This window comes from Peromyscus leucopus, chromosome 7 (genome assembly GCF_004664715.2).
Source record: "Peromyscus leucopus breed LL Stock chromosome 7, UCI_PerLeu_2.1, whole genome shotgun sequence".
NCBI classification, from domain to species: domain Eukaryota; kingdom Metazoa; phylum Chordata; class Mammalia; order Rodentia; family Cricetidae; genus Peromyscus; species Peromyscus leucopus.
Genome location: NC_051069.1, coordinates 113,837,967 through 113,863,329, shown reverse-complemented (window position 1 = coordinate 113,863,329; position 25,363 = coordinate 113,837,967). Strand labels below are relative to the sequence as shown.

Sequence of the window (25,363 nt, the reverse complement as noted above, 5' to 3'; positions counted from 1 at the left end):
CAGAGAAAAGTAACTAATATTTGTTGTGTATTCTCTGGGCTAACTAGACTCTATATGATGTACATACTACTTGCCATCTCATAGGAATCACAGAATGTATGTAAAGTGTCCAATTTAAATGTACTGCTCATGCTGAACAGTGGTGGCACACGCCTTTAATCCCAGCACTCTGAAGGCAGAGGCAGGTGGATTTCTGTGAGTCTGAGGTCAGCCTGGTCTACAGAGTGAGTTTCAGAACAGCCAAGGCTACAGAGGGAAACTCTGTCTCCAGAACAAACAAACAAACAAACAAACAAACCCACCACTTCTCCCCATAATTGGCTACTCTTATTTGAAGGCAGCTTAACTGGTTCATAATCCTGTCATTGACGTGTACCTGACCCATGATTTGACTGCCTGCCTGCCTAGCTCTACAATGCTGTCCTCTCTTCCTCTGCAGAGATTGAAAGGACAAAAATACAGGTCTATATAACACCAATTCAGGAAGTCAAATTTAGACATAGTGTTGAATTTTTCTTCCATGCTTCATCATAATCCAGTATTTTAACGTATGCTGTGTTGGTAAGCATTGCCTTGTTTTTAGCAGTTAAAGGTTTTAAAGAAGCTCCCACTAACGTGGCCATAGTACATAGTGTTGACACATAATTATTCTAGTAGAAGTGAAGAATATTTAAATGTTGTATAAGTAATACTCAAACATCTCTTTGGAAGATGTTTTCATTGACTTTTCTACTTACTGACCCAAGCTGCCAGCCATACCAGTCTAGTTCCTCAGCCACTTTTTTTTTCTAGTCTATTTTCTTTTCCAATGAATATACTACCTTCATGATGATTATTTCTTTTGGCTTCTCTTTCATTATTTTATGTCTGGCTGCTAAGTATTCCTTTGCTTGTACAGTTTCATAACTTTAGGGAGCCCGGGAGACTAATCAGACTACCCGCAGGCACTTGAACCTGTGTTTAGAATCTTCCCCACATGACTGCTCTGTTGGAGAACCTGAAACCAGAGATTCTGAAATGACTTCTTTGGATACTAAGAGGCAGCAGTGAGACTCGCGACCCTTCAGTCGATGGCCAGTAGCCCCCTCACTGGTGATGAGTATTTTAGTAAGATGGAGGGTGAAGAGGACCAGGATGGAAATGACAATGAGTTCGCTCTGGGCTTTACCAACAGAACGGGCTTTGTAAGGAAAAAGTTATGGGTGCTGTTCACAATTTTAGGAAAGACATGAGCACTTCGGGGGATTGTATCACATGTGGTAAAAATAATGTGGAAATTCTTGATACAGAATGTTGGAGAATCTACAAGACCATGTTAGAATAAAGACCTCAAAAGAGTTCAGGGGAAAGGCTCTTTTTTTGTTAGACTGTAGAAACGGATAAAACTCAAGATTTCTGTTAAATGATGCTGAAGTGATTTCAGGTACTCAATGAGTCTGTACCAGGTAGCATTCTTCTCTCACCCACTTCAGTGTTAATTTATTGATGGTCACCTAGGAAAATGCAAATTAAATCAATGGCTGAGAGAAGTCACATCAGGTCAACCTGAGGCTGGGTGCTGAGACCCCAGTGTGTTTAGCAGGCTCAGGAAATAAGGCCTGTAATCTTAATCATCTGAGTCGATCCTTACCTCAGGAATCTGTACTTTCACAGGACTGAGGTTTAAGGTCAGAGAACGTGTGGATTAAATGCATTGGTGATAGACTCTGAGTCACCAATAATGCATTGATGTTCCTTTGAGGAAAGAAAAAAAGTGCTTCCCTTGGAGACATTTAGCCAAGAACAAGTCCATATTTGAGTTCTCTACTTCATGCCCTCTGTGTGTGTCTCTCCCTCGACAAAGGGATTTTTTTTTCTGTCTCTATTGAACAACACAGAACACATCACATGAGGAAAGAATGGGGTAGTTTACAAAAAAATCTTTAACAGGGTTTTACAAGGGATTAAGTCATTGACTCTGACCGACTGAGACAGCAATCACTACTACAGACATTGTTTACCAACCGATTATCCACGTGCCATGTCTAACATGTATGGTAACCATTCGCTTTAAAGGTTGCTTTTAACCTCTGTATTTGTTGCATTCAGCAAATGATACACATGTATTACCTGGGCCGGGGCATGGAGTAATTAGTAAATAATTTCAGATTACAGTTATGCATTAGTGTAGGTTGTAAACATTGATAATATGAGAAATCCAAGAGAGGGTGATTATTACATGGTTCTTTTTTTTTTTAAGATTTATTTGTTGTTATTTTATGTGTGTGGATGATTTGCCTGCATGTATGTCTGTGCCTAGTTCCTGTGGAGGCTAGAGGAGGCCATCAGCTCTCGTGGAACTGGAGTTACAAACAGTTGTGAGCTGCCATGTGGGTGCTGGGGATTGAACCCAGGTCCTCTGGAAGAGCAGCCAGGGCTCTTAACCGCTGAGCCATCTCTCCAGCCCATGGCTCTTTTTAAAAGCAGGTTAAACAACGGCTGAGCACACAGTAGGACAGCAGTCTTAGCGCTTAGGTGACCTCAAGGTATATTATTAACTCTGGCTATGAGGTCCAGCAGAAGCTCCAGTCTTTCAGAATGCAAGGGACATTTTTATCATGATGCTTTGCCACAGAGACTGTGACTGAGCCCTGAAGAAAGAGGATCTTGGAGTGTGAGTGCTTAGGAGGGAATATATTCCTGAGGATCTTGGAGTGTGAGTGCTTAGGAGGGAATATATTCCTGGGGAGTTAGAGGCTCCACCATGGTGCTACTTTCCCCCCAGTCTCCTTCTAGTGAAGATGTGCCTGAGAGGGGTTTTTAATTGTTTGCTGGTTTGTGAAGAGCTGAAAATGAAGGTCATCTGAAGAAACTAATTTTTTTATAATTTTTTTATTGAGACTTTATTCATTTTACATACCAACCACAGATTCCCCTCTCATCCCTCCTCCTGCTCCCCCCAGCCTTCCTCCCTCCCCACCTGGCATCCCTTCCTCTGAAAAGGGAAGGCCTCCCATGGGGAGTCAGCAAAGCCTGGTACATTCAGTTGAGGCAGGTCCAAGCCTCCTCAACTCCCATCAAGGCTGTGCAAGGTGTCCCACCACAGGTAATGGGCTCCAAAAAGCCAGCTCGTGTACCAGGGATGGATCCTGATCCCACTGCCAGGGGCCCCTTAAACAGACCAAGCTTCACAATTGTCTCCCCTATGTAGAGGGTCTAGTCTGGTCCCGTGTGAGCTCCGCAGCTGTTGGTCTAAAGTTCCCGAGTTCTCACTAGCTTGGTTTTTTTGTCTCTGTAGATTCTCCCACCATGCTCTTGATGCCCTTGGTTTTTATAATTTTTAGTATTTTAATCTTTCGGAAGAGAATATTGTCAGTGACGGTGTAGACATATGATCTTTAACTATTGCCCGGCTTTCCAATATTTCAATGGTTCCATCTGGGGAGATTCTGTGCTGTTTTAAGGTGATGCAAAACACTGGCATCTTTCAGTCTGTGGTTTCAACTATGAAGAATCAAGATGTCCAACTTTGAATTACTATCACTAAATGGGAGACATCAAGGAAGGAACACTATATGTTTGAGCCTTGTTTTGTATTTTGTCTTTCAATCCTGGCAGTTAAAATATATGGGAGCCAATGGGGGGATTTCATTTCTGTCTTCCATAGAGGAAATTTATGAAGACAGGTTATTTTGGGGCTCTGCCAGTATATGGTCTACCATTCTTTGTCATGGATATATGAATGAGTCTCCATAAATAATAATGAGGGTTGAAGCAGAGCAATTGTTTGTTCCCATGTTTTTAACAGAGATCAACTTTAAATATCTCTAAAGAAATGCCATCTAGTATACAGATAACTGATCACCAAAACACTCTCTTCTTGTTCATTTTTATTCTTAAGCCTCGCCCACAGACCTAGAACTCCCACGCCTGCAACAGAAGACGATGAATGTAGCTTCAGCTCCAAGGTAAAATGCCCCTTTGTGAGATTAATTTTCTCTCTCTGAATCTGGATTTATTATTTATTCTTAAACTCAGCAATGGTCTATATCATTGCATCTCAAAAATTGACCAGAGAAAAACTTTTATATAGTTATGACCAGTTGGGTTTTTGGTTTGGGGCCTGCTTGTTTGTTTTATTTTGAGAAATGCCGGAGGTAGTAAACACTCTGAAGTTGGGGGTGGGGGGTTGGATTCAGGTATGGAAACTACATAACAGAAAGAATTTTATAAGGCATAGTTTTCATGATAGAGCAAATCTGAAATTTGAGCCAGGAACTTTGGGATAAATATACATTGTTGTGGTTTAATCTATTTTACTGGGGGCTAGAGAGATGGCTCAGTGGTTAAGAGCACTTGTTGCTCTTGCAGAAGACCCAGGTTCGGTTCCCACTACCCACATGGTGACTCACAAACATCTGTAACTCTAGTCCCATGGAATCTGACGACATCTTCTGACCTCCACAGGCACTGCACGCACGTGTGCACATACAGGCATGCAGGCAAACACTCTACACATAAAATAAAAATAAAAGTAAAAAGATTTAAAAAATGAAGAAAATGGTGTGACTTTCATTATTTTCATGTTTCAAAGTTATAAGGAAACTGAAAACTTATCCAACAGCTGATGGGTGGCCTTTGATTTCAGCACAATCCTTGGATATAGTTTCTTTCTCCTCCAAAACTTTGGATTCATTTTTTATTGTTTTTGACAAGATGTGTTCTTGGTTTTGACCTTTGTTTCTGTATTGAATAACATAAGAAATTATGGGGAATTACAATTAAAGCCCATCAAAATTTATACCTATATTTTTCACATTAATTTAATTAAGTGAACACAAGTACAGGGCCTGTAAGGATCTGCACCAGGTCCTCTGCATATGTGTTACAGTTAACTTGGTGGTTTTGTGGGACTCCTAACAGTGAGAGGGGGTGTGTCTCTGACTCTTCCATCTGCTCTTGGGACTCTTTTCCTCCCATTGACTTGCCTTGTCCAGCTTCAGTGTCAGGGCTTTTGTCTTGTCTTATTGTATCTTGCTGTGTGCTGTCTGGTTGTTGTCTCTTCTGAAGGGAAAAGGAGGAGGAGTGGATCTCGGGGAAAGGGCAAGACTGGGAGGAATGGAAGGAGAGGAAACTGTGGTAGGGATGTATTGTATGAGAGAAGAATCTACTTTTAATAAAATAATTAAGTCTGTAGAATTAAATAATACATTTCTTTTTTGCCTAAATAGTTACAAGCTGCACAAGCAGAGATTCAACCATGGAGTAGAAATATAATTTCTGAGTTTTTGTGCTTAGTTCACATTCTGAATTTCACATTTAATGTTTTAAATTTTAGAAGGCTTTTACTTACTCACTTAAATATTCATCTTAAGTTTCCTGCACACTAAGAGCCAGCAGAAGGTAAGAAACCTACCTGATGATGGGTCATGTTTAGTTCCTAGAATAAAGTTTTGTACATGAACAACATTTTAATATATTTCAATGTGAAGAAAAAATAGGAAAATACGAGCAATTAACTATATTGAATATTTTAAATATACCTTAAATTCATTTTCCTTATTAATGTTTAAGATGTGTACTCTGGGGTGATTTTCTTTAAGGAGCTCTGTCATAAATGAAAAGGGAACAACTTAGAGGAGGGCCATAACTAGCAAAGGTTTGCTGGGTTCTCAGTGTGGCCATAACTAGCCAAGGTTTGCTGGGTTCTCAGTGTGGCCATAACTAGTGAAGGCTTGCTGGGTTCTCAGTGTGGCCATAACTAGTGAAGGCTTGCTGGGTTCTCAGTGTGGCCATAACTAGTGAAGGCTTGCTGTGTTCTCAGTGTGGCCATAACTAGCCAAGGTTTGCTGGGTTCTCAGTGTGGCCATAACTAGCCAAGGTTTGCTGGCTTCTCAGTGTGGCCATAACTAGCCAAGGTTTGCTGGGTCCTCAGCGTCTTCCAGCTGTGCCTTGAGATTGGGGTTTTACATGAGTGTCTTTTCATTAAATGTCTTCATATTGTGCATCGCTGTCTGGCATTCTAAGGACCAGTTATTTCTCTTGATTAAAAGCTAAAGCAAAGGGGCTGGAAAGATGGCTCAGAGGTTAAGAGCACTGGCTGCTCTTCCAGATTCTCAGGAACCACAGCCATCTATAATGAGATCTGGTGCCCTCTTAAAGCATGCAGGCATACATGCAGACAGACTAAAACAAACAAACAAACAAACAAATAAATAATTGATTAAATAATAAATAAGTAAATCTTTTTTAAGAAAGAAAAAGCTGAAACAATACTTCTTTTTTTAAATTGTCTTTCTCTATATTAGAAATGGTCTAGTTTCCATTCTGGAGTAGACAGTTTTGGTCCCCTAACTCTATTTCTCATTTCATAATAATAAAATGAACCTTTTATTATTGCAGTATTTACAAAAGTAGTCTTAGCTTAGGAAAAACAGCTGATGCCAGGCAATGGTGGTGCATACCTTTAATCCCAGCATCTCTAGGAATCTCTACGAGTTCAAGGCCAGTTTGGTCTACAGAGTGAGTTCCAGGACAGCTGAGGCAACTCAGAGAAACTCTGTCTCGGAAAAGAAAAAGAACAGAAAAAAGAAAAAATGAAATAAAATAAATATTATTAGCAATATATAAATGTCTGGGTCAGTTGATTGCATGACATGCTTTTATTTTGGTGTCTGTCAACCCAGCACTACATTTGCCAACAATCCGTCCACCAGATTCCCCCACATTGTTCACTCCCAGAGTGGCTGCTGGATCCAAACTGCTAAGGATTTGCTAAGTATGCAAAGACTAATGCCTGCAATTTTAACAGTAGTAAATATATGCTATTTATTAGACTATTTGTCCAGTTTTAAACTACATTTGTGTGTGGTTCAAGTAGGAAATGTGATCCATCAGGATGCTGATTAGGCCTAGGAAAACCATGATAATTTTAAATAGTTTTTTGTTTTTTCTTTGTGTTTTTTCTTTTTTAAAGTTTAATTGTACTATCATATAAGTTTATATTTCAAAATTACCTAAGGCAGGTTCTCAATATGTGGACCATATTTTCCTTAGATTGTTTAGCTCAAGGCTGGAGAGATGGGCCGCTCAGTGGTTTAGAGTACTTGCTGTTCAGTTCCCAGAACGCTGTGGCCACTCACAGTGTGGTTAACTCCAGCTCCAGGGGACCTGGGGCCCTCTTCTGGCCTCTACCACAGCAGACATACATGCAGGCAAAAACACTCATTCACATACAATTTAAAACACTCTAAATCTTTAAAAACAGAAAATCCATTTGGCTCAAATGACCTTCCTGCTCACACCAAACGGCTTGGCCTCTAGGAGCACAGCAACGGCCTCGGCTCACGATGTAAACACTTAGGAATTATTTTCAAAAGGAGCCTTCCTGGAACCTTTTCTTTTAAAAAAAAATTGTAGTTTTGTAATATTTTCCATTTTTGTTTTCTATTGAGATCTTTTAATTCCGTATACCAATGCACATTCATATGAGGGAAATGACTTGCATATGTTATTATAAAAGTACATTTTCTGTCCTCGGAATATTGTGTATGTAATTGTGTAACTGACAGCTCTGTCTTTTCCGACCTTCTTATCTCATTTTTTTAAATTTAGTTTTATGTAGGTTTGTGTTATTTCATTTTTCTTTTCTTTCTTTTTTCTTCTTTCTTTCCTTCTCCCTCTCTCTCTCTCTCTCTCTCTCTCTCTCTCTCTCTCTCTCTCTCTCTCTCTCTCTCTCCTCTCTCTCTCTCTCTCTTTCTTTTTTTTTTTTTTTGAGACAGGGGTTCTCTGTGTTGTTTTGGTACCTATCCTGGATCTTGATCTGTAGACCTGTTTTTTGTTTGTTTGTTTGTTTGTTTTGTTCTTTGTTTTTTGTTGTGTTATTTAATTTTTTTCAGCTGAATATATTTTGCAAATCAGTGTTTTGTTTGTTGGTTTTGTTGGTTGAGTTTTCGGGACAGGGTTTCTCTGTGTATCCTTGGCCATCCCAGAACTTGCTCTGTAGACCAGGCTGGCCTTAACTCAGAAATCCTCCTGCCTCTGCCTCCCAAGTGCTGAGATTAAAGGCCTGTGCTACCACCACCTGGTGCAAATCAGTGTTCTTAAACCCATATGCTTTTCAACTAATTTCATTTCCTTTTCCAAATGGTAGTATTCACTTGTATCTTCTAAATCGTCTGTGATTCAATGTCACACAACAGGAGCTGAAGACACCGAACCTTACCACTTCTCGGCTTTCCTGTGTGTCCCTTTTCCCACCCTAAGAAAAATAGCATTCAGTAAACTATATGAAAAGCTGAAGCTGGCGAAGCCCTGAACGCCAGCCCTCTCCCTAGCAACAAAGCCCTCCCCCTAGCAACAAATCCTTCCCCTAGCAACAAAGCCCTCCCCTAGCAACGAAGCCACCCACCCACCCCCAGCAACAAAGCCCTTCCTCCGGCAATAAAGCCCTCCCCTAGCAACAAAGCTCCCCTTTCCTGCCTGTCTCAGTAGATGAGGAGAATAGATGGATTCCCAGGGTCCAGACTCCTGGCTGTTGAGAGCATGAGACTCTGCAGGACGACACCGGTGGCTTTAGGAGTGGAACAACGGTTATTTCAACTCAGGAACATCGTAAATATCACCACTGTTTTTTAGTGATCATTGCTATACATTAGAGCTGCATTCATTACAACAGCCACATGCCCACATGGTCTGTGAAGTGTGGTAAGTTTCAGGACTTCATGTGACTTCTGGTTTATCTTCCTTAGGGAATGTTTTTTGTTTGTCCTTTTTTGTTTCTCCCCCTTCTTTTTGAAAAAATGATTGCCACTGGTCTCAATTCTTTTCCTTATTAGTGTCTTTTGGTCCATCTTTGTGTCAAATCTTTGCTTACTTATTTATGATGTTTTGTTCACTAACTTTATGTGGCTTTCTTCATTGACTTTTGTCCCAGTGGTATTGTTGTCTTTTGTCTCTTTAGGAAGAGAGGGATTCATGTTATCATTTGTCTTAACTCTTTATGCACTGAGAAGTACACCCTATGTGTGTTATGAACCCAGTGCATCCAAGGAGGCATTACTAAGAGGCAAACTCACACACTTTCCCTGAAGAAATCATTCGTGCAAACACAGCAGGCAGTTAGCAGGTCCCTCAGTGAGCTTGGGAAGTGGGCTCTTGCCTTGGGACCAGGGCTGCAGACAACACAGACAGAAGAAACCAAGGAGTGCCTGCCACAGACGAGAGGGATGGCCATGTAATTGGAAAGCTCTGCACACCGTGTCCCGAGACTCTGCTCCCTCGAATGTGAGTGCTTGTCACAAAAATGCCTTGTCACATATGGACTGTTACCCAGGCTCTATAGTAGTAGACCTTTGCTGCATAGTTTTGGGTCATTTCTTAAACAGATGAGCATGGAATGTTCTTTGCAGGAGACAGAAATGTGCTTTGGATGACACATTGAGATACTCTGCGGCCGAGACAACCGAGCTTATTAATTTAATAAACTATTCAAAACCTCCATCTTCACGAGCTGAAATTTGCAACCCTGGAGGTCAAGAGAGAGCCCTTTCCCTCAGGAAGCCTTTTGTTAAATGGAAAAACAATCGGGACCCCAAAACCACATGACCCACACTGTGACAGGGACACAGGCTCTCGGAACCAGTAAACATGGTGGGAGATATGGAGAGGGCAGTACAGCCCAAGGGGCAGCGGGGTGGAGAGGACAGTGAGGAGAAGGAAGAACTCCAACTCTCAGTTATTCCCTCTGTGCATGACTTGTTTATAGCCCAGGGTCTTTATAGTGAGAAATGTTTTGTTTTCTAAGTTGTTTCTTTTTTTTTATATTAGTACACAAGCCAATGCATTTTCTTGTAGGATTGTCATGTGTACTTTCTTTCGTACTAGTTTTCTGTTGCTGTGATAAAACTCCATGGCCAAAGACAGATTAAGGGGGTAGAGTTTATTTTGGCTTAAGGTGCCAGAGAGATGAGTCCATTATGGTGGAGCCGAGGCACCAGCGGCAGGCACTGGCATGGCGCCTCACTTCTTGAACCACGGCACAAAGTGTGTGTGGGGGGAGGGGAGCCAACTGGAAGTGGTGGGGACTTTTACATCTCAGAGCCCAGCTCAGGGACCCAAACCTGTCCAAAGAGCCACCTACTGGGGACCATGTGTTGAGATGCCAGAGACTATGGGACATTCTCATTGGACTACAATTTGGCTTTCATTCTCAGAGACTATGGGACATTCTCATTGGACTACAGTTCGGCTTTTGGTCGTCTTTCCCACTAACTGGAGCTCTTCTCCCAACCCCCACCTGGTCACCTGCTGCTCCAATTTCATAGGGATTTTGTTGGACTGCTTTTTGTTTTTTCTTTTTGGTTTTTCAAGACAGGGTCTCTCTGTGTAGCTTTGCGCCTTTCCTAGAACTCACTCTGTAGCCCAGGCTGGCCTTGAACTCACCGAGATCTGCCTGTCTCTGCCTCCCAAGTGCTGGGATTAAAGGCGTGCGCCACCACCGCCCCGGCTTGTTGGACTGTTTTATGAGTTTCCTACCCATAATCATCTTTATGAACTCTTTCCCCACCCCCATCATTGGTCCTTTCTGTATGATTTATCTTCCTGTTCAACATACGCACTACACAGACACACACAGAGACGCAGACACACATGCATGAATATTCCTTGGATTCCTGTTAAATGCAATTAACATTATATATTATATATAAATTAAGATCTAAGACCACATGCAGAGAAGCATGAAGTAATTTCTTACTCTGGATTGCATTGCTTAAAGTAATAATTTCTAGTTTTATTGATTTTTCTGAAAAAAAGACTTATAAATCTTGAGGTACAGAATGTTCACATAAACTAGGTCTAATTTTTTGGGCTGTTCATTTGCTTTCTTTTCCTTGTCACAGTGTCAGGTAGATCTACAGACACAGGACATAGAGGAAACTTTTAAATATGCTTGGGTCTAGAGAAGGGAGAGCCATAACCCAACTCTAGAGCCAGCTTTCCAATAAAGAAGAACAGCAAAAAACAACTTTAAAGTTATCCACACCAAAAAAGGCATCTGAACTCCTGCTAACCCAAATCCAGTGACCAGAGAGCTCAGAGATAAATTCTGAGCCTTGGCCATAGAAGCAGCCATGGCAGCAGTGGTGGCTGGTGGCCGGTGGCTGGTGGCTGGTGGCTGGTGGCCACAGAGACAGCAAAAATATCCGACCCATTTCTGTCTCAGCACCACGTTTAAACAACACTTACAGACACACCAGAAAACAGAGAAGACAAAACTTTCCAAGAAAGCAGGCAGATACAACTTCCTTGAGAAACAGACAAAACTTTGCAACAAGAGAGACAAAACTTTCCATAGGAAACAGACAAAACTTTCCAACCAACCAGAACCAGGTGGGCAAGTGACATCTCACTATTTGCTCTGGATGGGAGAATATTGGGGTCCTGTCAAGCCCCCTCCACATCTCAGATAGGGATCCTACAAACAGAACCAGACTATGACTAACCAGGATGTCTCTGTAGATCCTTGATGCATTTCTCAGTATGGCAGCCTTTGAGCCTTGGAACATCCGCGAGGCATGTGCCTCCTGAAGTGGTCCCTCAGCCCTGGAGTTGCAGAGTGAAGGTCCAGCTTTAGGATTTGGATGGGCAGTCTGAATCTTGCTGGGGCCTCCAGAAAATGTTAACGCCACCAGTCAAGAATAAAACCACTACCACAGTTTAAAGTCAAAGTTGATGCAAAGTTTAATTAAATACTGGCCAGGTGGATGGACTCTCTGGCCAGGTCCATCTCTGGTTTCTCAGAAAATGTCCCCAAGTCATAGTTTGCAGGGGCTTAAGGATTTCCCATTAGGTCCACTCAGGGGGAAGCATATATCCTGAAGTGTTTTCTGTCTATGTACCTCCAGCCTACATCCAATAAGAGTAAGGCAATCAACCCCAAAGTGTTTAGTTTGTACAGAACCCTGGCAGGAGAGAAATGAGGCAGTTTCTTTTAGTGGTTAGCGCTACCATAATTCAGGTGGAATAGTCATCATGTCCTATGTTCTTTGGAGATTAAAAGGTTTTTGTGAGGAGCTGGCATGTCTCTATAATGGGAAGTTTAAATATTTCAAATGCCATATTCAGCAGATCTGTGAAGAGGACCATCTATCTAGTATGTCTGGTTTTAGGCTTAACCTTAAGAGTTTATGAGCAAAGATAAGAGACTTTAGGAAGTGTAGAAGAGAGGAAGATGTAAGAGATGTAGGGGTCCTGTATGAGCTTCAGGAGGAGCTCCACCAGGGGAAAGGATGGAGCAAGCAGCTCCTAGGAGGTAGCTGTAAGCAGGATCAGGCTGGGCAGATGCAGGCAAGAGCTGAGAGAGTGTTGCTGGAGTTTTCCTGCCTTGCCCACAGTCAGGACAAATCTTTGTCACCCGCCAGTCCCACAGTCGCTCAGACCCAACCAAGTAAACACAGAGACTTATATTGCATACAAACTGTATGGCCGTGGCAGGCTTCTTGCTAACTGTTCTTATATCTTAAATTAACCCATTTCTATAAATCTATACCTTGCCACGTGGCTGGTGGTTTACCGGCGTCTTTACATGCTGTTTGTCCTGGCGGTGGCTGCAGTGTCTCTCCCCCTTCTTCCTGTTTCCCCAATTCTCCTCTCTCCTTGTCCCGCCTATACTTCCTGCCTGGTCACTGGCCATCAGTGTTTTATTTGTATAGAGTGATATCCACAGCAAGAGAGCATCATTCGCAGGCCAAGCAGGACTGCAGTTCCCAGGGAGATGGAAAATGGCTGAGTTGGGAAGTGGAGGCAGGTGGAAGATGGGGTCTGAAAGGCCAGTGATTGAGAGCTGCTGTGGGGTGGGTAAGGAGGGGCTTATCAAAGGTGGGGAATTTGGCTTCAGGACAGGAAGGGGAGGGAGGCAGCTTCGGGTGGCCATGGCTCTGACAGTGGATTCTTGTCACTGTGCAGCAGGGGACAGCAGCAGGGGAGGGCTTTTGGAGAGGTGAAAGACTCCTATGTGGTGGCAATTTGTTTGTGATCTAACAAATAAAGCTTGCCTGAAGATCAGAGTGTGAAGCTAAGCCACTGGTTAGCCATAGAGGCCAGGCAGGGGTGGCACACACCTTTATTTCATTCAGCACTTAGGATCTCACGCCTTTAATCCCAGTGCTAGGGGAGTGGGGTATGGAAGTGATATGGCTGGGTGGAGAGAGGAATGTAAGGCAGGAGGAGACAGGAGCTCAGTCTCTTTCAGGCTGAGGAGTTGTCGAGGTAAGAAGTGGTGGCTGTGGCTTGATCCTTTGTCTCTCTGATCTCCAGGCAAGCTTTATTTGTTAGATCACAAACAAAATGTCATCACACTCCCAGAGCTGCATGGCTGTGGCAGTGGTGGTGACAGCAGCATTGCATGTGGGTGGCAGGGAGACACTGGAGGGCTGGTGACTCCCGAGGGGTGGACCCAGAGCACCGAGCTGTCAGTCAGTCATGCAGAGGAGATTTTGATGGCCAACAGTAGGTGAGATGGGTAACAGAGAGTGCAAGGGAAAGCTTGGCGATGGGGGAAGCAGGTGGAAACATAGGCAATTTTCGGAGAGGGGGGCAGGGAGGGAGGGGTATCCCCTTCTGTTGGTCCATGTGCCCACAAAATTGTAAAGGTTGTCATTTTGTTTGATTATCCAGGGGAGTATAAGGACCATTTTTGAGTGCTAAGATATACCAGTAATGTTGGGTGTGAATCGGAGTCTTTAGGAGACGTCCCAGAGGTATATCAGTCAGAAAGGAAAGAGTTGATCCCCTTTGTGAGTGGTGACTGGGAGCCAAGGTCCAGAGCCAAGCGTGTCCCCCAGGTTCTCACATGTCAGATAGAGAGGTCTCTAGGGGGAAGGGGTCATTACCCAAGCTCCATCACCAAGAGAGGGACTGGTCCAAGGTGAAATCTAGGGCCTGCTGACAGGATTTTCAGACAGTTAGGAGCAGACCTGAGACTCCAGTGGACTAGCCAGCAAAAGCAAAAGGAAACCTGCCAACCAAGCCAACCTGAACAAAATGTGCCTGCCCAGCCACCCAAGGGAGTCCACTGTGGCCACGGAAAGCTGTGGTGGGGTGCATTTTCCCCGCCCCCACAAGACAGAGTGGGGATGCCAGGCACTCAGTGGTCATCACTGATGTCCTGGGGCATGTTTAGGATGGCTAGTGTCTTACTTAGGGTTTTGTTTCTGTGAAGAGACACCAGGACCATGGAAACTCTTATAAAGGGAAACATTTAATTGGGGCTGGCTTACAGTTTCAGGGGTTTAGTCTGTTATCATCATGGTGGGACATGGTGGTGTGCAGGCAGACATGGTGCTGGAGAAGGAGCTGAGAGTCCTATATATTGATCTGCAGGCAGCAGAAGCAGACTGAGTCCTACACTGAGCTTAGCTTGAGCATATAAGATCTCAAAGCCTGCCCCCACAGTGACACACTTCCTCCATCAAGGCCTCACCTACTCCAACAAGGCCACACCTCCTAATAGTGCCACTCCCTATGGGCCATGCATTCAAACACACGAGTCTGTGGGGGCCATACCTGTTCAAACCACCACAGTCATTAAGACACAACATGAAACAAAGTCCAAATGTGTAAATTCTAAAAAGTTAAAGTAGAAAAGATTAAAATGAAAATAAGCAATCAAAGTGAAAGATGGTGGTGTTATGGCTACAGTCAGCGTTTGTTCGCACTAGGGAGGTCGCCTTCCTCTTTCCCTTCGTTTGTTTCCAGATGTGCAGGTGGAGACGTGGCCTGATCACAAGTCAGTGCACCCTCCCAGTCGAGAAAGAGTTCTGTGACCAAAGTGTTCTTTCTGCTGGTGTCCCAGGTCTGAAGATGCAGACCTGCAAACCGGCAGTTTACCTTTGGTGTCTGGGGCGTTTGTCTGAGACTGTGGTTCCAGGTGGTGTAGAAGGCTCACTCACCTGCGTTCGGCTTTTGTGGTGTCGGGACACTGCAGCCGGCTGTGTCCTGTACTGCCTGGGATCCAGTGTAGCTCCTCAAGCAGCGGTGGGGACGGCGGGTGGGTGTCAGGGTGTCAGTTCTCTCAGACTCAAGACCACACTTCTTCTCTCCGCAGACTCCAGTGATCCAGTCACCCATGTTCACCGAATCCAACCTCTGGATCGGGTATCCAGCCGATTGGCCGGAACCCATTAAGTTCTCCAGGCAACCCGCGGTCTACAACCCAATCGAATGGATGGTAAAGCTGGCTTTAAAAAGGCTTTAAGCTTAGCTGAAAAGCATGCAGTATTGTGTTTTTAAAATCAGTTAAACTTTTTTTCTTTTTTAATACAGGAAGACATGGAATCCCAGTCCGTTTCTCTAGGGGAAAGCAAACACCCGGCGTCAGTGTTGGGAAATGCACAGACACGTGAGTGGCCAGCCAGGTACAGGCATTCATTTCTCTGAGAAGAGCCAGCTTTAGTGGCGATCGGAAGGGGTGAGAGCCACGTGCATCGGACATACTAGATTTATAGGAGAAATTTAACACACAGTGATGAGAACATAGTGCGAATTATCAAAACAAAGCTAAATCAATAGAAAAGGTAATTGTTCAGATTAATTTCCTGCTTTGTAAAGAGTTTGCAGTTTTATGTCCGACTCCACATTGGCCTAAGTTGTTTTGTGTATGTGTGTGTATTGTTTTTGCCTCCCAGCTTCTAATGTGCATTTCCTATAAATTAACTCCAAATTTAATTGACGTTTATATTTATAAAAAACTGAGTCATTAAATACCAATTGGTGCTGAATATCCTTTTTTTCATCATACGTGTTGGTTTTTTGCGGCGCTCTTACCCTGCGAGGAAAAGTCACGAAACACGACAGAATCCACTAGCAGGAGTTTTATTAAGATGAGGAGAAGAGGATAGATGTGATGAGGCCCGCTGAAAGGACATGTGTGTGTGTGTGGGGGGGGACACCGGGGCTGGCTTTTAAAGGCCAAGCTGCGCCTGCGCACACAGGCCCATATGGCTACGCCGCGAATAGATCACGTGGTTGCACTGCGCTTTAGCAACCACGGCAGCCACAGGGTCATGGGTCACGCAGGACGTATGACCCGGAAATGACTAGGCAGAAATGACTAAGTGTCCCACCAGTATAGCCCTGCTGTGAGTCACTGTCTTTGAAGGTTATTCATGTCACTTGATCTCTGAATGGCCGTTCATTGTGATTGACACACTCCAGTCAGTATTTCTCACCTCTTCCTCGGTAGTGAATTTTGACGGTTCCCATTTTATTTGGCTTGGAAAGTGTGGATACAGTAGCTTTCTGTGAATAAATTTTCCTCCGTGAAGACCAGTCAAGTGGGAGTCGAAGAGCAGAGAATTAGGTTTCAGAGTCACATGACTCTGGGGTTGAGTGCCAGCCTCTGGACCTGCTCATGTGTCATCTTGGAAATATTACTTGTCATCAACTATGTTTCCTCTAATGTGAAAAGGAATATGAGACAGCCAAGATTATTATTTAATTCATAAATTGACATTTAGTTCAGTGTCTACCTCAATCTCATTCACATTGTTAATTGAATTACTATGACTAATGATTGTTCTAATTAAAATTATCATTTTATGCAAAAGGATTTTACATGTTTAACTTGTACCTAAAGACTCTATGTCATAATATTTTGAAATCAGAATTGGAGAGAAGTACCGAATTCTTCATCTAACTTGTGACATACACCAAAGTTGGAGTTAAAGGCACTCAAATAATTCCAGCAATACAGAAGCATCTGTGCAGCTGAGGCCCTGGGCCGTCATCTACCCCCATCTTGTTTTACAGTGCCTTAGGGTTTCTAGTGCTGTGATGAAACACCATGACCAAAGCCAACTTGGGGAGGAAACGATTGATTTCAATTACACTTCCAGATAACAGCTAACTGAGGGAAGTCTGGGCAGGAACTCCAGCAGGTCACGTACCTGGAGGCAGAAACTAGCAAAGGCCATGGAGGATTGCTGCTCACTGGCTTGCTCCTCATGGCTTGCTCAACTGCTTTCTTATAGCTCCCAGGACCACCTGCCCAGGGATGGCACCATTCACAGTGGGCTGGGCCCTCCCCCATCAATCATTAGTCAAGAAAATGCCCCACAGACATGCCCACAGGTCAGTCTTATGGAGGCGTTGTCTCAGTTAAGATTCCCTCTTTGGCCAGGCGGTGGTGGCGCACACCTTTAATCCCAGCACTCGGGAGGGAGGCAGAGCCAGGAGAATCTTTGTGAGTTCAAGGCCAGCCTGGGCTACACAGTGAGATCCAGGACAAGCACCAAAACTACACAGAGAAACCCTGTCTTGAAAAACCAGAAAAAAAAAAAATCCCAGCACTTGGGAGGCAGAGCCAGGCAGATCTCTGTGAGTTCGAGGGCAGCCTGGTCTACAGAGTGAAAAAACAACAAAAAAGATTCCCTCTTTGCAGATGAGTCTCTAGCTTGTGCCGTGTTGACAAAAACTAGTCAGCCCAGGGTCCCTAAGGAAGTAGGAGACCAGAAATGAGTTCTCTGTGCTGGAGCAGGTGTCTCCTCAGCTGCACCTGTTTGCACAAGTCCTTCCACGTCCATCTGGGGTATGGAAGGGTTAGGACTGACGGACACCAGAGTCCTGTGTGTTCAGTAGTGCCTATATTGAGGGTGGGTGCTGTGCCGACAGGCATATCTTACCTGGAGAGTTGTTATTGTCCTTGTCAGTGTTCAGAACTGGGCAGGGCTGTTGGCACCTTTGGCCTGCCATCCATCCGCTGACTACCTTTTGCACTAGGAAAGCTGGCTATCGTGGAGGAAGCGCCTCGCTCAATACCAGTTTGATTTCCCCAAGTCCTGTGACAGAAGTATGTGGTGTCTTCAGCAATGAGATCTTACCTTCAGGTTCTGGTGGGCACCCAAGAATAATAGCAATAGTCTGTAATGTTTGGAGAGGTCACCCCGAATTCAATATTCCAGTGTAGCAACAGTGCAGCAGGCTTTTTCTTTTGGGCCACCAAGTAGACACTAATCCCTGTGTGTACCAGGCTTTTTCTTTTGGGCCACCAACCAGCTCCGAAATTATAACGCAGAGACTTCTTATTAGTTATGAATGCTCAGCCTAAATTAGGCTCATTTCTTGCTAGCTCTTTTAACTTAAATTAACCTGTTTCTCTTTATCTACCTTTTGCCCTGGGACTTTTTATTTTCTTTCCTTCTGTATATCTTCCTTTCACTGCTTCTCATGTTTGGCTTCTTGCCCTGGGCATGTCCTCCTCTTTCTCCTCATTCTCTTCTCTCTTCTTCTCTCATTCTAGATTTCTCCTCCTACTAATTCTCTCTACCTGCCAGCCCCATCTATCCCTCGATTGATTAGCTATTGCCCAGTCAGCTTTTTATTAGACCAATCATGTGACTTAGGCAGGCAAGGTGAAACAGATGCAACACATCTTTACATAATTAAACAAACGCAGCATAAACAAAAGTAACATATCTTTATACAGTTAATGTAATATTCTACAGCATAAACAAATGTAACACATCTTTGCATAATTAAATATTCCACAACACAGCAGTTTCATGAAAATTTTGTAGTAGCAGAATGAAGAAAGTCGTAAATTGAGGCATTTTTTTGAATGCCCTAACAGATCAGAAGCTGGGTGGGTTACCACCAAGCACGAGCCCTGCTATCTGGGGTGCAGTCTGAGGACATCTTGTCTTTTGGGTTGGTGGAAGGCAGTGGCTGGCTAAGTTACATTCCAGTGGTGTCACTTCAGAGTCACAAAGATATTAGGTCAGACACAGAGGTGGCGAGGAATGGCTGTCGACTGGGGGAAGTGGCCCACTTCAGTCTCTCCATACGCAGTGAGTGGATGTCCAGTCAGTAGTTCAGCAGCCTTGGAGAGGGGTCAGTGGGAAGTGCACTGGCTTCTTTCCGCCACTCACATTGGAATAATCTAGAATTTCGGACTGTTGTTAGTATTTTTATATTGCTGTATTTTTGATGAATACATTAAAGGCTTGTTTTAACTCCTAATATTTGTTACTTAACTTCTGTTACCATCTCTTTCCGCAAGAGCAAACTTGCTGTGTGCTACCACACGTGTTGTTTAGGTCCTCGGTACACCTTCCCTAGTCTTTCCCGTATTTCCTACATCTTTTAGACTCTTACTGGTGTGGAAAATGTAAACTAAATGTACTGTCTTCCCTATCAAAGCATTAAGTGAGAAAAGCTCCTGTAAAGAAATTTGTATAAAGATGCCATCTTGAAAATCTCCCTCCCCAGTCAGCATTTTCCTAAGATCAAGCCATGTGATGGAGGTTTCCACCTGCACTCACAATCTCTGTTTCCTTATCTGCTGCAAAGCTGTGAATTATCCCACTGTGTAGAAACATGAGCCTGAGCCCTGACCACTCAGTGAGACATGGGATGCCTCAGGACTAAAACCCAGCAGGACTCCGTGGGCACGCTTGCCGGCCTTACCCAGCAAAGCAAAGCCGACTTCCACGGGAAGAAAACCGTTTGCCTTGCCAAAATCCTTTGGACCATGTGGTCACATTCTTGAGACCTCAGACCCATTCCAGCACTGGGATTTTCAATTTGAAGTATGTTTAAACTTCATGAAGTTTGCTTTAGTAAGTCATCCTGTAGACACGTGTTCTCTCGTGGTAAAGTGGAATTCTATGTATTCAGTGACTTTTCTCTGTTGGTTGACTCCATGGTTTGGGGTTCCTTGTATAATAGTAAGTTAGGGGTAAAGAGAGAGGACAGAGGGCCAGCACCCCACCCTCCTCTTTGACAGATCTTCTACTATAGGGGATCTATAAACTGTCACCCTCCACCTTCTCACCCTACTAACATGAGGAAGTGTTAGGAAAACTGCTGAGTCATTTCCCTTGTGTCTACATAGAGGCCCAGGTGGCTGATGGGAGGTGGTGTCTGTCTGGTCTCACTCATGTGCTCAGGGCTCTGTCCTGCTAACATTAACTAGTTCCCAGCAGCCTGTGGGTGTCACCTTTAGTTTGTGAGTCTTCTGCACCTTCTAACAGCACATAAGGCCTGCACATCTGCTTGATTCATCTTCCTCCATCCTAGAAAACTACAGCTGTGCAGCAGGCATGGTGACACATGCCTGTAACCCAGCACTCTGGAGGGGGGAGCAATCATGAATTTAAGGCCAGCCTGATCTACATAGCCAAATCCTATCTGAAAAATCCCAGGGCTGGAGTGTGGATCATTGGTAGAACATTGGCCTTACATTACAAAGGGCCTCAATCTACCCCAGCACTGCAGGAAGGAGGGAAGGAAGGAAATGAGGGGGAGAGAGAGGGAGGGAAGGAGGAAGGGAGGGAGGGGGAGAGAGAGAGGGAAGGAAGGAGGAAGGGAGGGAGGGGGAGAGAGGGAGGGACAGAGGGAGGAATGAAAAAGAAGGAAAGAAAACAGGGAGGGAGGGATGAGAGGAAGGAAGGAATCCAGTGATGGTGGGTGAGACAGAGGGAGGGAGGGAGGGAGGGAGGGAGGGAGGGAGGGAGGGAGGGAGGGAGGGAAGGAATGAAGAAAATAAAAAATGAGTAAACTAAAGTTCCAAAAACAAACACTTCACCGTAGCCCGGGGCCGGGCAGACATCTTTGTTTCTCCATCTTCCTTTAGAAAGAGGTACATGGTCACCATGGAGCAGGCAAAACAGCTGCATACCTCATTATTTTTCTCACCTTCCCCTTCTCGCCCACACAAGAGGGTCCCATTGGACCTGAAATGACACAGAGAAAGCACTCCAATGATTTTCTCTCACTTTTTGGCTCCCTCTGTCTGAACTCACTATAGGCTTGTGAGTAATGTCCTTGAGATCAACTTCCCCTCCCTGCCCATGGCCTCCCAGGGCACCCACAGCCCCTCGGGTCACGGGTTTGTTTCTGGCCTGCCATAGATCCAAGCTCCATATAAATGACTATTTGGGTCTCAATGCGTATTTTCCAGTCTTGAAAGCCCAGAGCTGGCTCATCTGCAGTTGCAGCTCTGGTTAAACTTTCCAAAGACTGAGTAAGGATCCATATATATTTGCTGTTGAACATTACTCGAAAGAGAATTCTAAGAAAGCTAGCTCAAGATGTAAAGGGAAGGCAAGTTTTATGCTCCACATGCAGGCTCAAATTAAATGGCACATTTCATTTCCAAATCAATGCAAATAATATTCTGATTTTAGAAGTACAGAAGTTAGTATCCATGTATCACGGTGTAAACAGTGTATCACACACTTGCTTAGTCAGGTATCTGTGTATCACAGTGTAAACAGTGTATCACACACTTGCTTAGTCAGGTATCCGTGTATCACGGTGTAAAACAGTGTATCACACACTTGCTTAGTCAGGTCATTTCAGACAGTTGTGAGAAAAGAATCTGTAATAGGAACTCAAGTTATAGCTATAAATGATGGCTGACCTAGTTAAGGTTACTGTAGCTGGGATGAAACACCATGACCAAAAGCAAATTGGGGAGGAAAGACTTTAGCTTATACTTGCACATCACTGTTCATCACTGAAGGAAGTCAGAACAGGAACTCAAGCAGGGCAGGAACCTGGAGGCAGGAGCTGATGCAGAGGCCATGGAGAGGTGCTGCTAACTGGCTTGCTCCTCATGGCTTTCCCAGCCTGTTTTCTTATAGGTCCCAGGACCACGAGCCCAAGGATGATGGCAACACCAAGGACGGACTGGATCAAGAAAATACCCTACCGGCTTGCTAAAAGCCGGATCTCATAGAGGCGTTTTCTCGGTTGAGGCTCCCTCCTCTTTGATGATCCTACCTTGTGTCAAGTTGACATAAAACCAGCCAGCACAGTTTTCCAATACTTTAGTCTTAGGAATGTCCTATGTTATTTAGGGCTAAAGAGGAGCAATGGGGTCTTTCAAATATGTTGTTCCTATGCTTGAGAACCAACATTGCTATCTTTAATTGCATAGCTTACTGTTTAATCAGTGATAGACAATGAAGATGAGACCATGTATCTCTCCACCTTGCTTCCTATTATCATGTTAGAATCACTCACTTCATGTAGCAAAAATCATGCGAACCAGTAAATGATTTTTTAGTTCAGCTTTGGAGAGAGGAATTTTGCCTCCACAGTGTCTAATCACTCTTAACCCCTGAGAATTTTTTGGCTATCTGTCGCTCTTTGGTGAAGGAAGCGGAGGCAGAGGAAGTAACTAAAAGCTTTGCTTTTTTTAAAAACAAAAATTAACTTTGAAGTATACAAATAAAAATATATTTAATGTACAGAGTTGATCATGCTCCAGGATTTTTCAGAGCCAAACTCATATCTTATTGTATGTTTTCACTCTGAAGGGTTTCCAAGGAACCTGGTGCTAATGATTCTGAGCCTACAGAAAAAGAGAATGCTAAGGTAAAATGCTACTTTATTAGATTAATTTTTTGTTCTGAATTCAGCTTTTTCAGTATTTATCCCAAGTTATGCAGTACCTTCCTATTATTTTTATGTGGAGAGTTTGTCAGAGAAAACTTTCTTATGCAATTTTGTGTAGTTGAGTTGTTTTGTTTTTTGTTTTTGAGACAGGGTCTTTTATATCAGCAGTTCTCAACCTGTGGCTCACAACCCCTTTGGTTTGAACAACACTTTCATGGGTCACATATCAAATACCCTGCAATCAGATATTTGTATTACAACTCATAATGGTAGCAAAATTACAGTTATAAAGTAGCAGCAAAAATAATTTTCTGGTTGGGGTCACTACAACATGAGGAACTGTATTAAAGGGTCGTAGCATTAGGAAGATTGAGAACCATTGCTCTATGTACTCATGGATGTCCTAGAGCTCACTATAAAACCAGGCTGGCCTCAAACTCTCAGAGATCCTCCTGCCTCTGCTTTCCCAGTGCTGGAGTTAAAAGTGTGTGCCACCATACCTGGCTTGTAGTGAATATTGTAAAACTTTGGTAAAAGCCAAAGAGATGCTGACTACTTGAAAGCCACTGGGAGTCAAGACAATGGCCTAGAGATACCAGTGACAGGGAAATTCTATCAGAAGTGGTTTAGTGACACATCTTAGTTAATTTTTTCAATGCTGCGACAAAATACCATACCAAAACAACTTATAAGAGAAAGCGTTTAATTTGGACCTCATGATTCTAGAGAGTTAGAGTCCATGAGCATTCAGACAGGGAGCATGGCAGCAGGCAGGCAGGTATAGTGCTGGAGCAGTAGCTGAGAGCTTACATATTGGTCCACAAGCAGAAGGCAGAGAGAGAGAACTGGGAATGGCGTGGGCTTTTATATTCTCAGAGCCTACCCTCTTCCCCATGACACACCTCCTCCAACAAGGCCACACCTCCTAATCCTTCCCAAACAGTTCACCAACTAGGGACCAATCATTCAAATAATTGAACCTATGAGCCTATGGGGGCCATTCTCATTCAAACCACCATACCATAGTGGAGTAAAAGTGAAATTTAAGCAAAGTTTATTGGGATAAGTAAATATTTATCCAATATTCATACCTAAAATATGTATCGAATTAGCATAATAATCTAGGAATGTGTCTCTGTCTGCAATGTGAAGCTATGCAGCAGAGAGCCTGTGGGTGTATTTTCCTCTAGCACTTTTTTAGTTTGAAGAGCACCCGTTCCCTATTTCTATCTTTGATGCTACTTTTAGACTAATCCTAACATTGTGGAAACATAGGTGTGTATACACAGCTTATCAAAATTTGCATTACAAAAGAAGTATACTATGTTTTCTAAGTTATTCAGTTAAAAATACATTTGACATCTTACCCAGCTGCGAACCCTATGAACTACAGTAATGACCAGTGAGGCAAGATAAGCCTGTGCCTGCAATAATGGCAGGAATGGTAAGGGGGAAACCAACTCCTTTCTGATCGAATTTAAGTCCTGTTCCACAAGAGGAAACACATGCCTAGTATTATTGACTAAGAATCTGTGGGTAGGAGCTCACAGGCCCCAGGAGTGGTCCTATTATTATTTTAAGTAAGCGTAGTATTAAATTACCTTCCAGATCCATATCTCTCCACATCCATAGATGAGTGAAGCTCCCAGACACCATCCAAGAAGTTTCTTTGTGCAGTTAGTGGTGGTTAGTGCAGCTGGTTAAAATGCAGAGAATGAGCATCTGTGGAGTGCTCATGTGAGACATTCATACCACACCCTGTCCCCAAGGCTTAGGGGCCAGTGCAGAAGCAGGTGGTTAGGAGCCACAGGTGTGGGAGGACCAGAGTGAAACTGACTTCTAGACATGACAGGACTGAACTCATGAACTCCAGCAGCAATGACTGTCTGGATAAGACTTGCACAAGATCTAGCCAGTCAATATTCTAGCAGGGGGAGAGAAGGGCCTCATGATCCACCCCCCCCCAAACTCATAACTAAGGATCTATTGATAGTTAATAGAGTTAATAGCTCCTGAGGAAGAGAGAGTCAGTTTTCTTTAAGCATGTGGCCCCTGGTAAGACAACCATGTTCCAGTAGGTTACCTTATACCCAGGAGTATGTGGGTAGCACAAGTTAGAGTTAATGTGTGTGTGTGTGTGTGTGTGTGTGTGTGTGTGTGTGTGTGTGTGTGTGTGTGTTTAATGAAGTGTGTGTTTGGGGGTAAGGTTGGATCTGGGAGGAACTAGGGAAGAGTTGGAGATAGAGATGACCAAAATACATTGTCTGAAATTCTCAAAGAATTAATAAAAATATTTTAAAGGAATATGTTTGAGTCTGAATAACATATTTTACCTCAATAATAACTAATTCATAAAACAGAGGTACAGTAACTCCATGGTAAATCTTTAATTTCTATATTAATTTTTATTACAGTGTTCAAAAACATATACAACCAATTTCTTTATCTCATTTCAACATTTCACATTTCAGAAGCCTTTTACTCTGTTATTTAAATCACACCTTAATGCTTCTTTATCATTTCATGTGCAAAAGGTTAAGAGACCTACTTACGCCAGGAGTGGTGGCACACAGGAGGCTGAGGCAGGGGGGACTCTGGGACTCTGTCCAGCCTGGTCTACATTACAAATTCCAGGTCAGCCAGGGTCACATAGTGAGACTCGATTTCAAAAACAAACAAATGGAAATTTACTTCTTTGTTGCCTGGAACACCTAGAATATATTTTGTATGAAAGACACATTTGAATGTTTTTAAATATAAATTAATGGATGTGCATATGGATTTTTGTGATGTAATTTTACAAGCAATATACCATCAAGGAATTACATCACCAGTGATTATATGTTAAATTTCATTTAAAAAAAATACAATTTTGAGACAGGATCTCACTGTGTAGCCCTGGTTGGCCCAGAACTCCCTATGTAGACCAGTCTGGCCTCAATTTCACATGCTGAATTTTTAAACACAAATTTTAAACAAAAAT

General features: G+C 43.4%; 1 protein-coding gene across 1 annotated transcript in view; it reads left to right on the top strand.

The window, feature by feature from the left end:
* The window catches only part of LOC114694087, a 96,096-nt gene that overhangs the window by 28,842 nt on the left and 41,891 nt on the right, over window positions 1-25,363 (top strand). Inside the window, exons 10-13 of the mRNA XM_037208245.1 lie at window positions 3,881-3,947; window positions 15,086-15,208; window positions 15,304-15,395; window positions 22,302-22,359. Coding sequence (XP_037064140.1) covers window positions 3,881-3,947; window positions 15,086-15,208; window positions 15,304-15,395; window positions 22,302-22,359 — 340 coding nt within the window. The remainder of the gene's footprint in view (window positions 1-3,880; window positions 3,948-15,085; window positions 15,209-15,303; window positions 15,396-22,301; window positions 22,360-25,363) is intronic.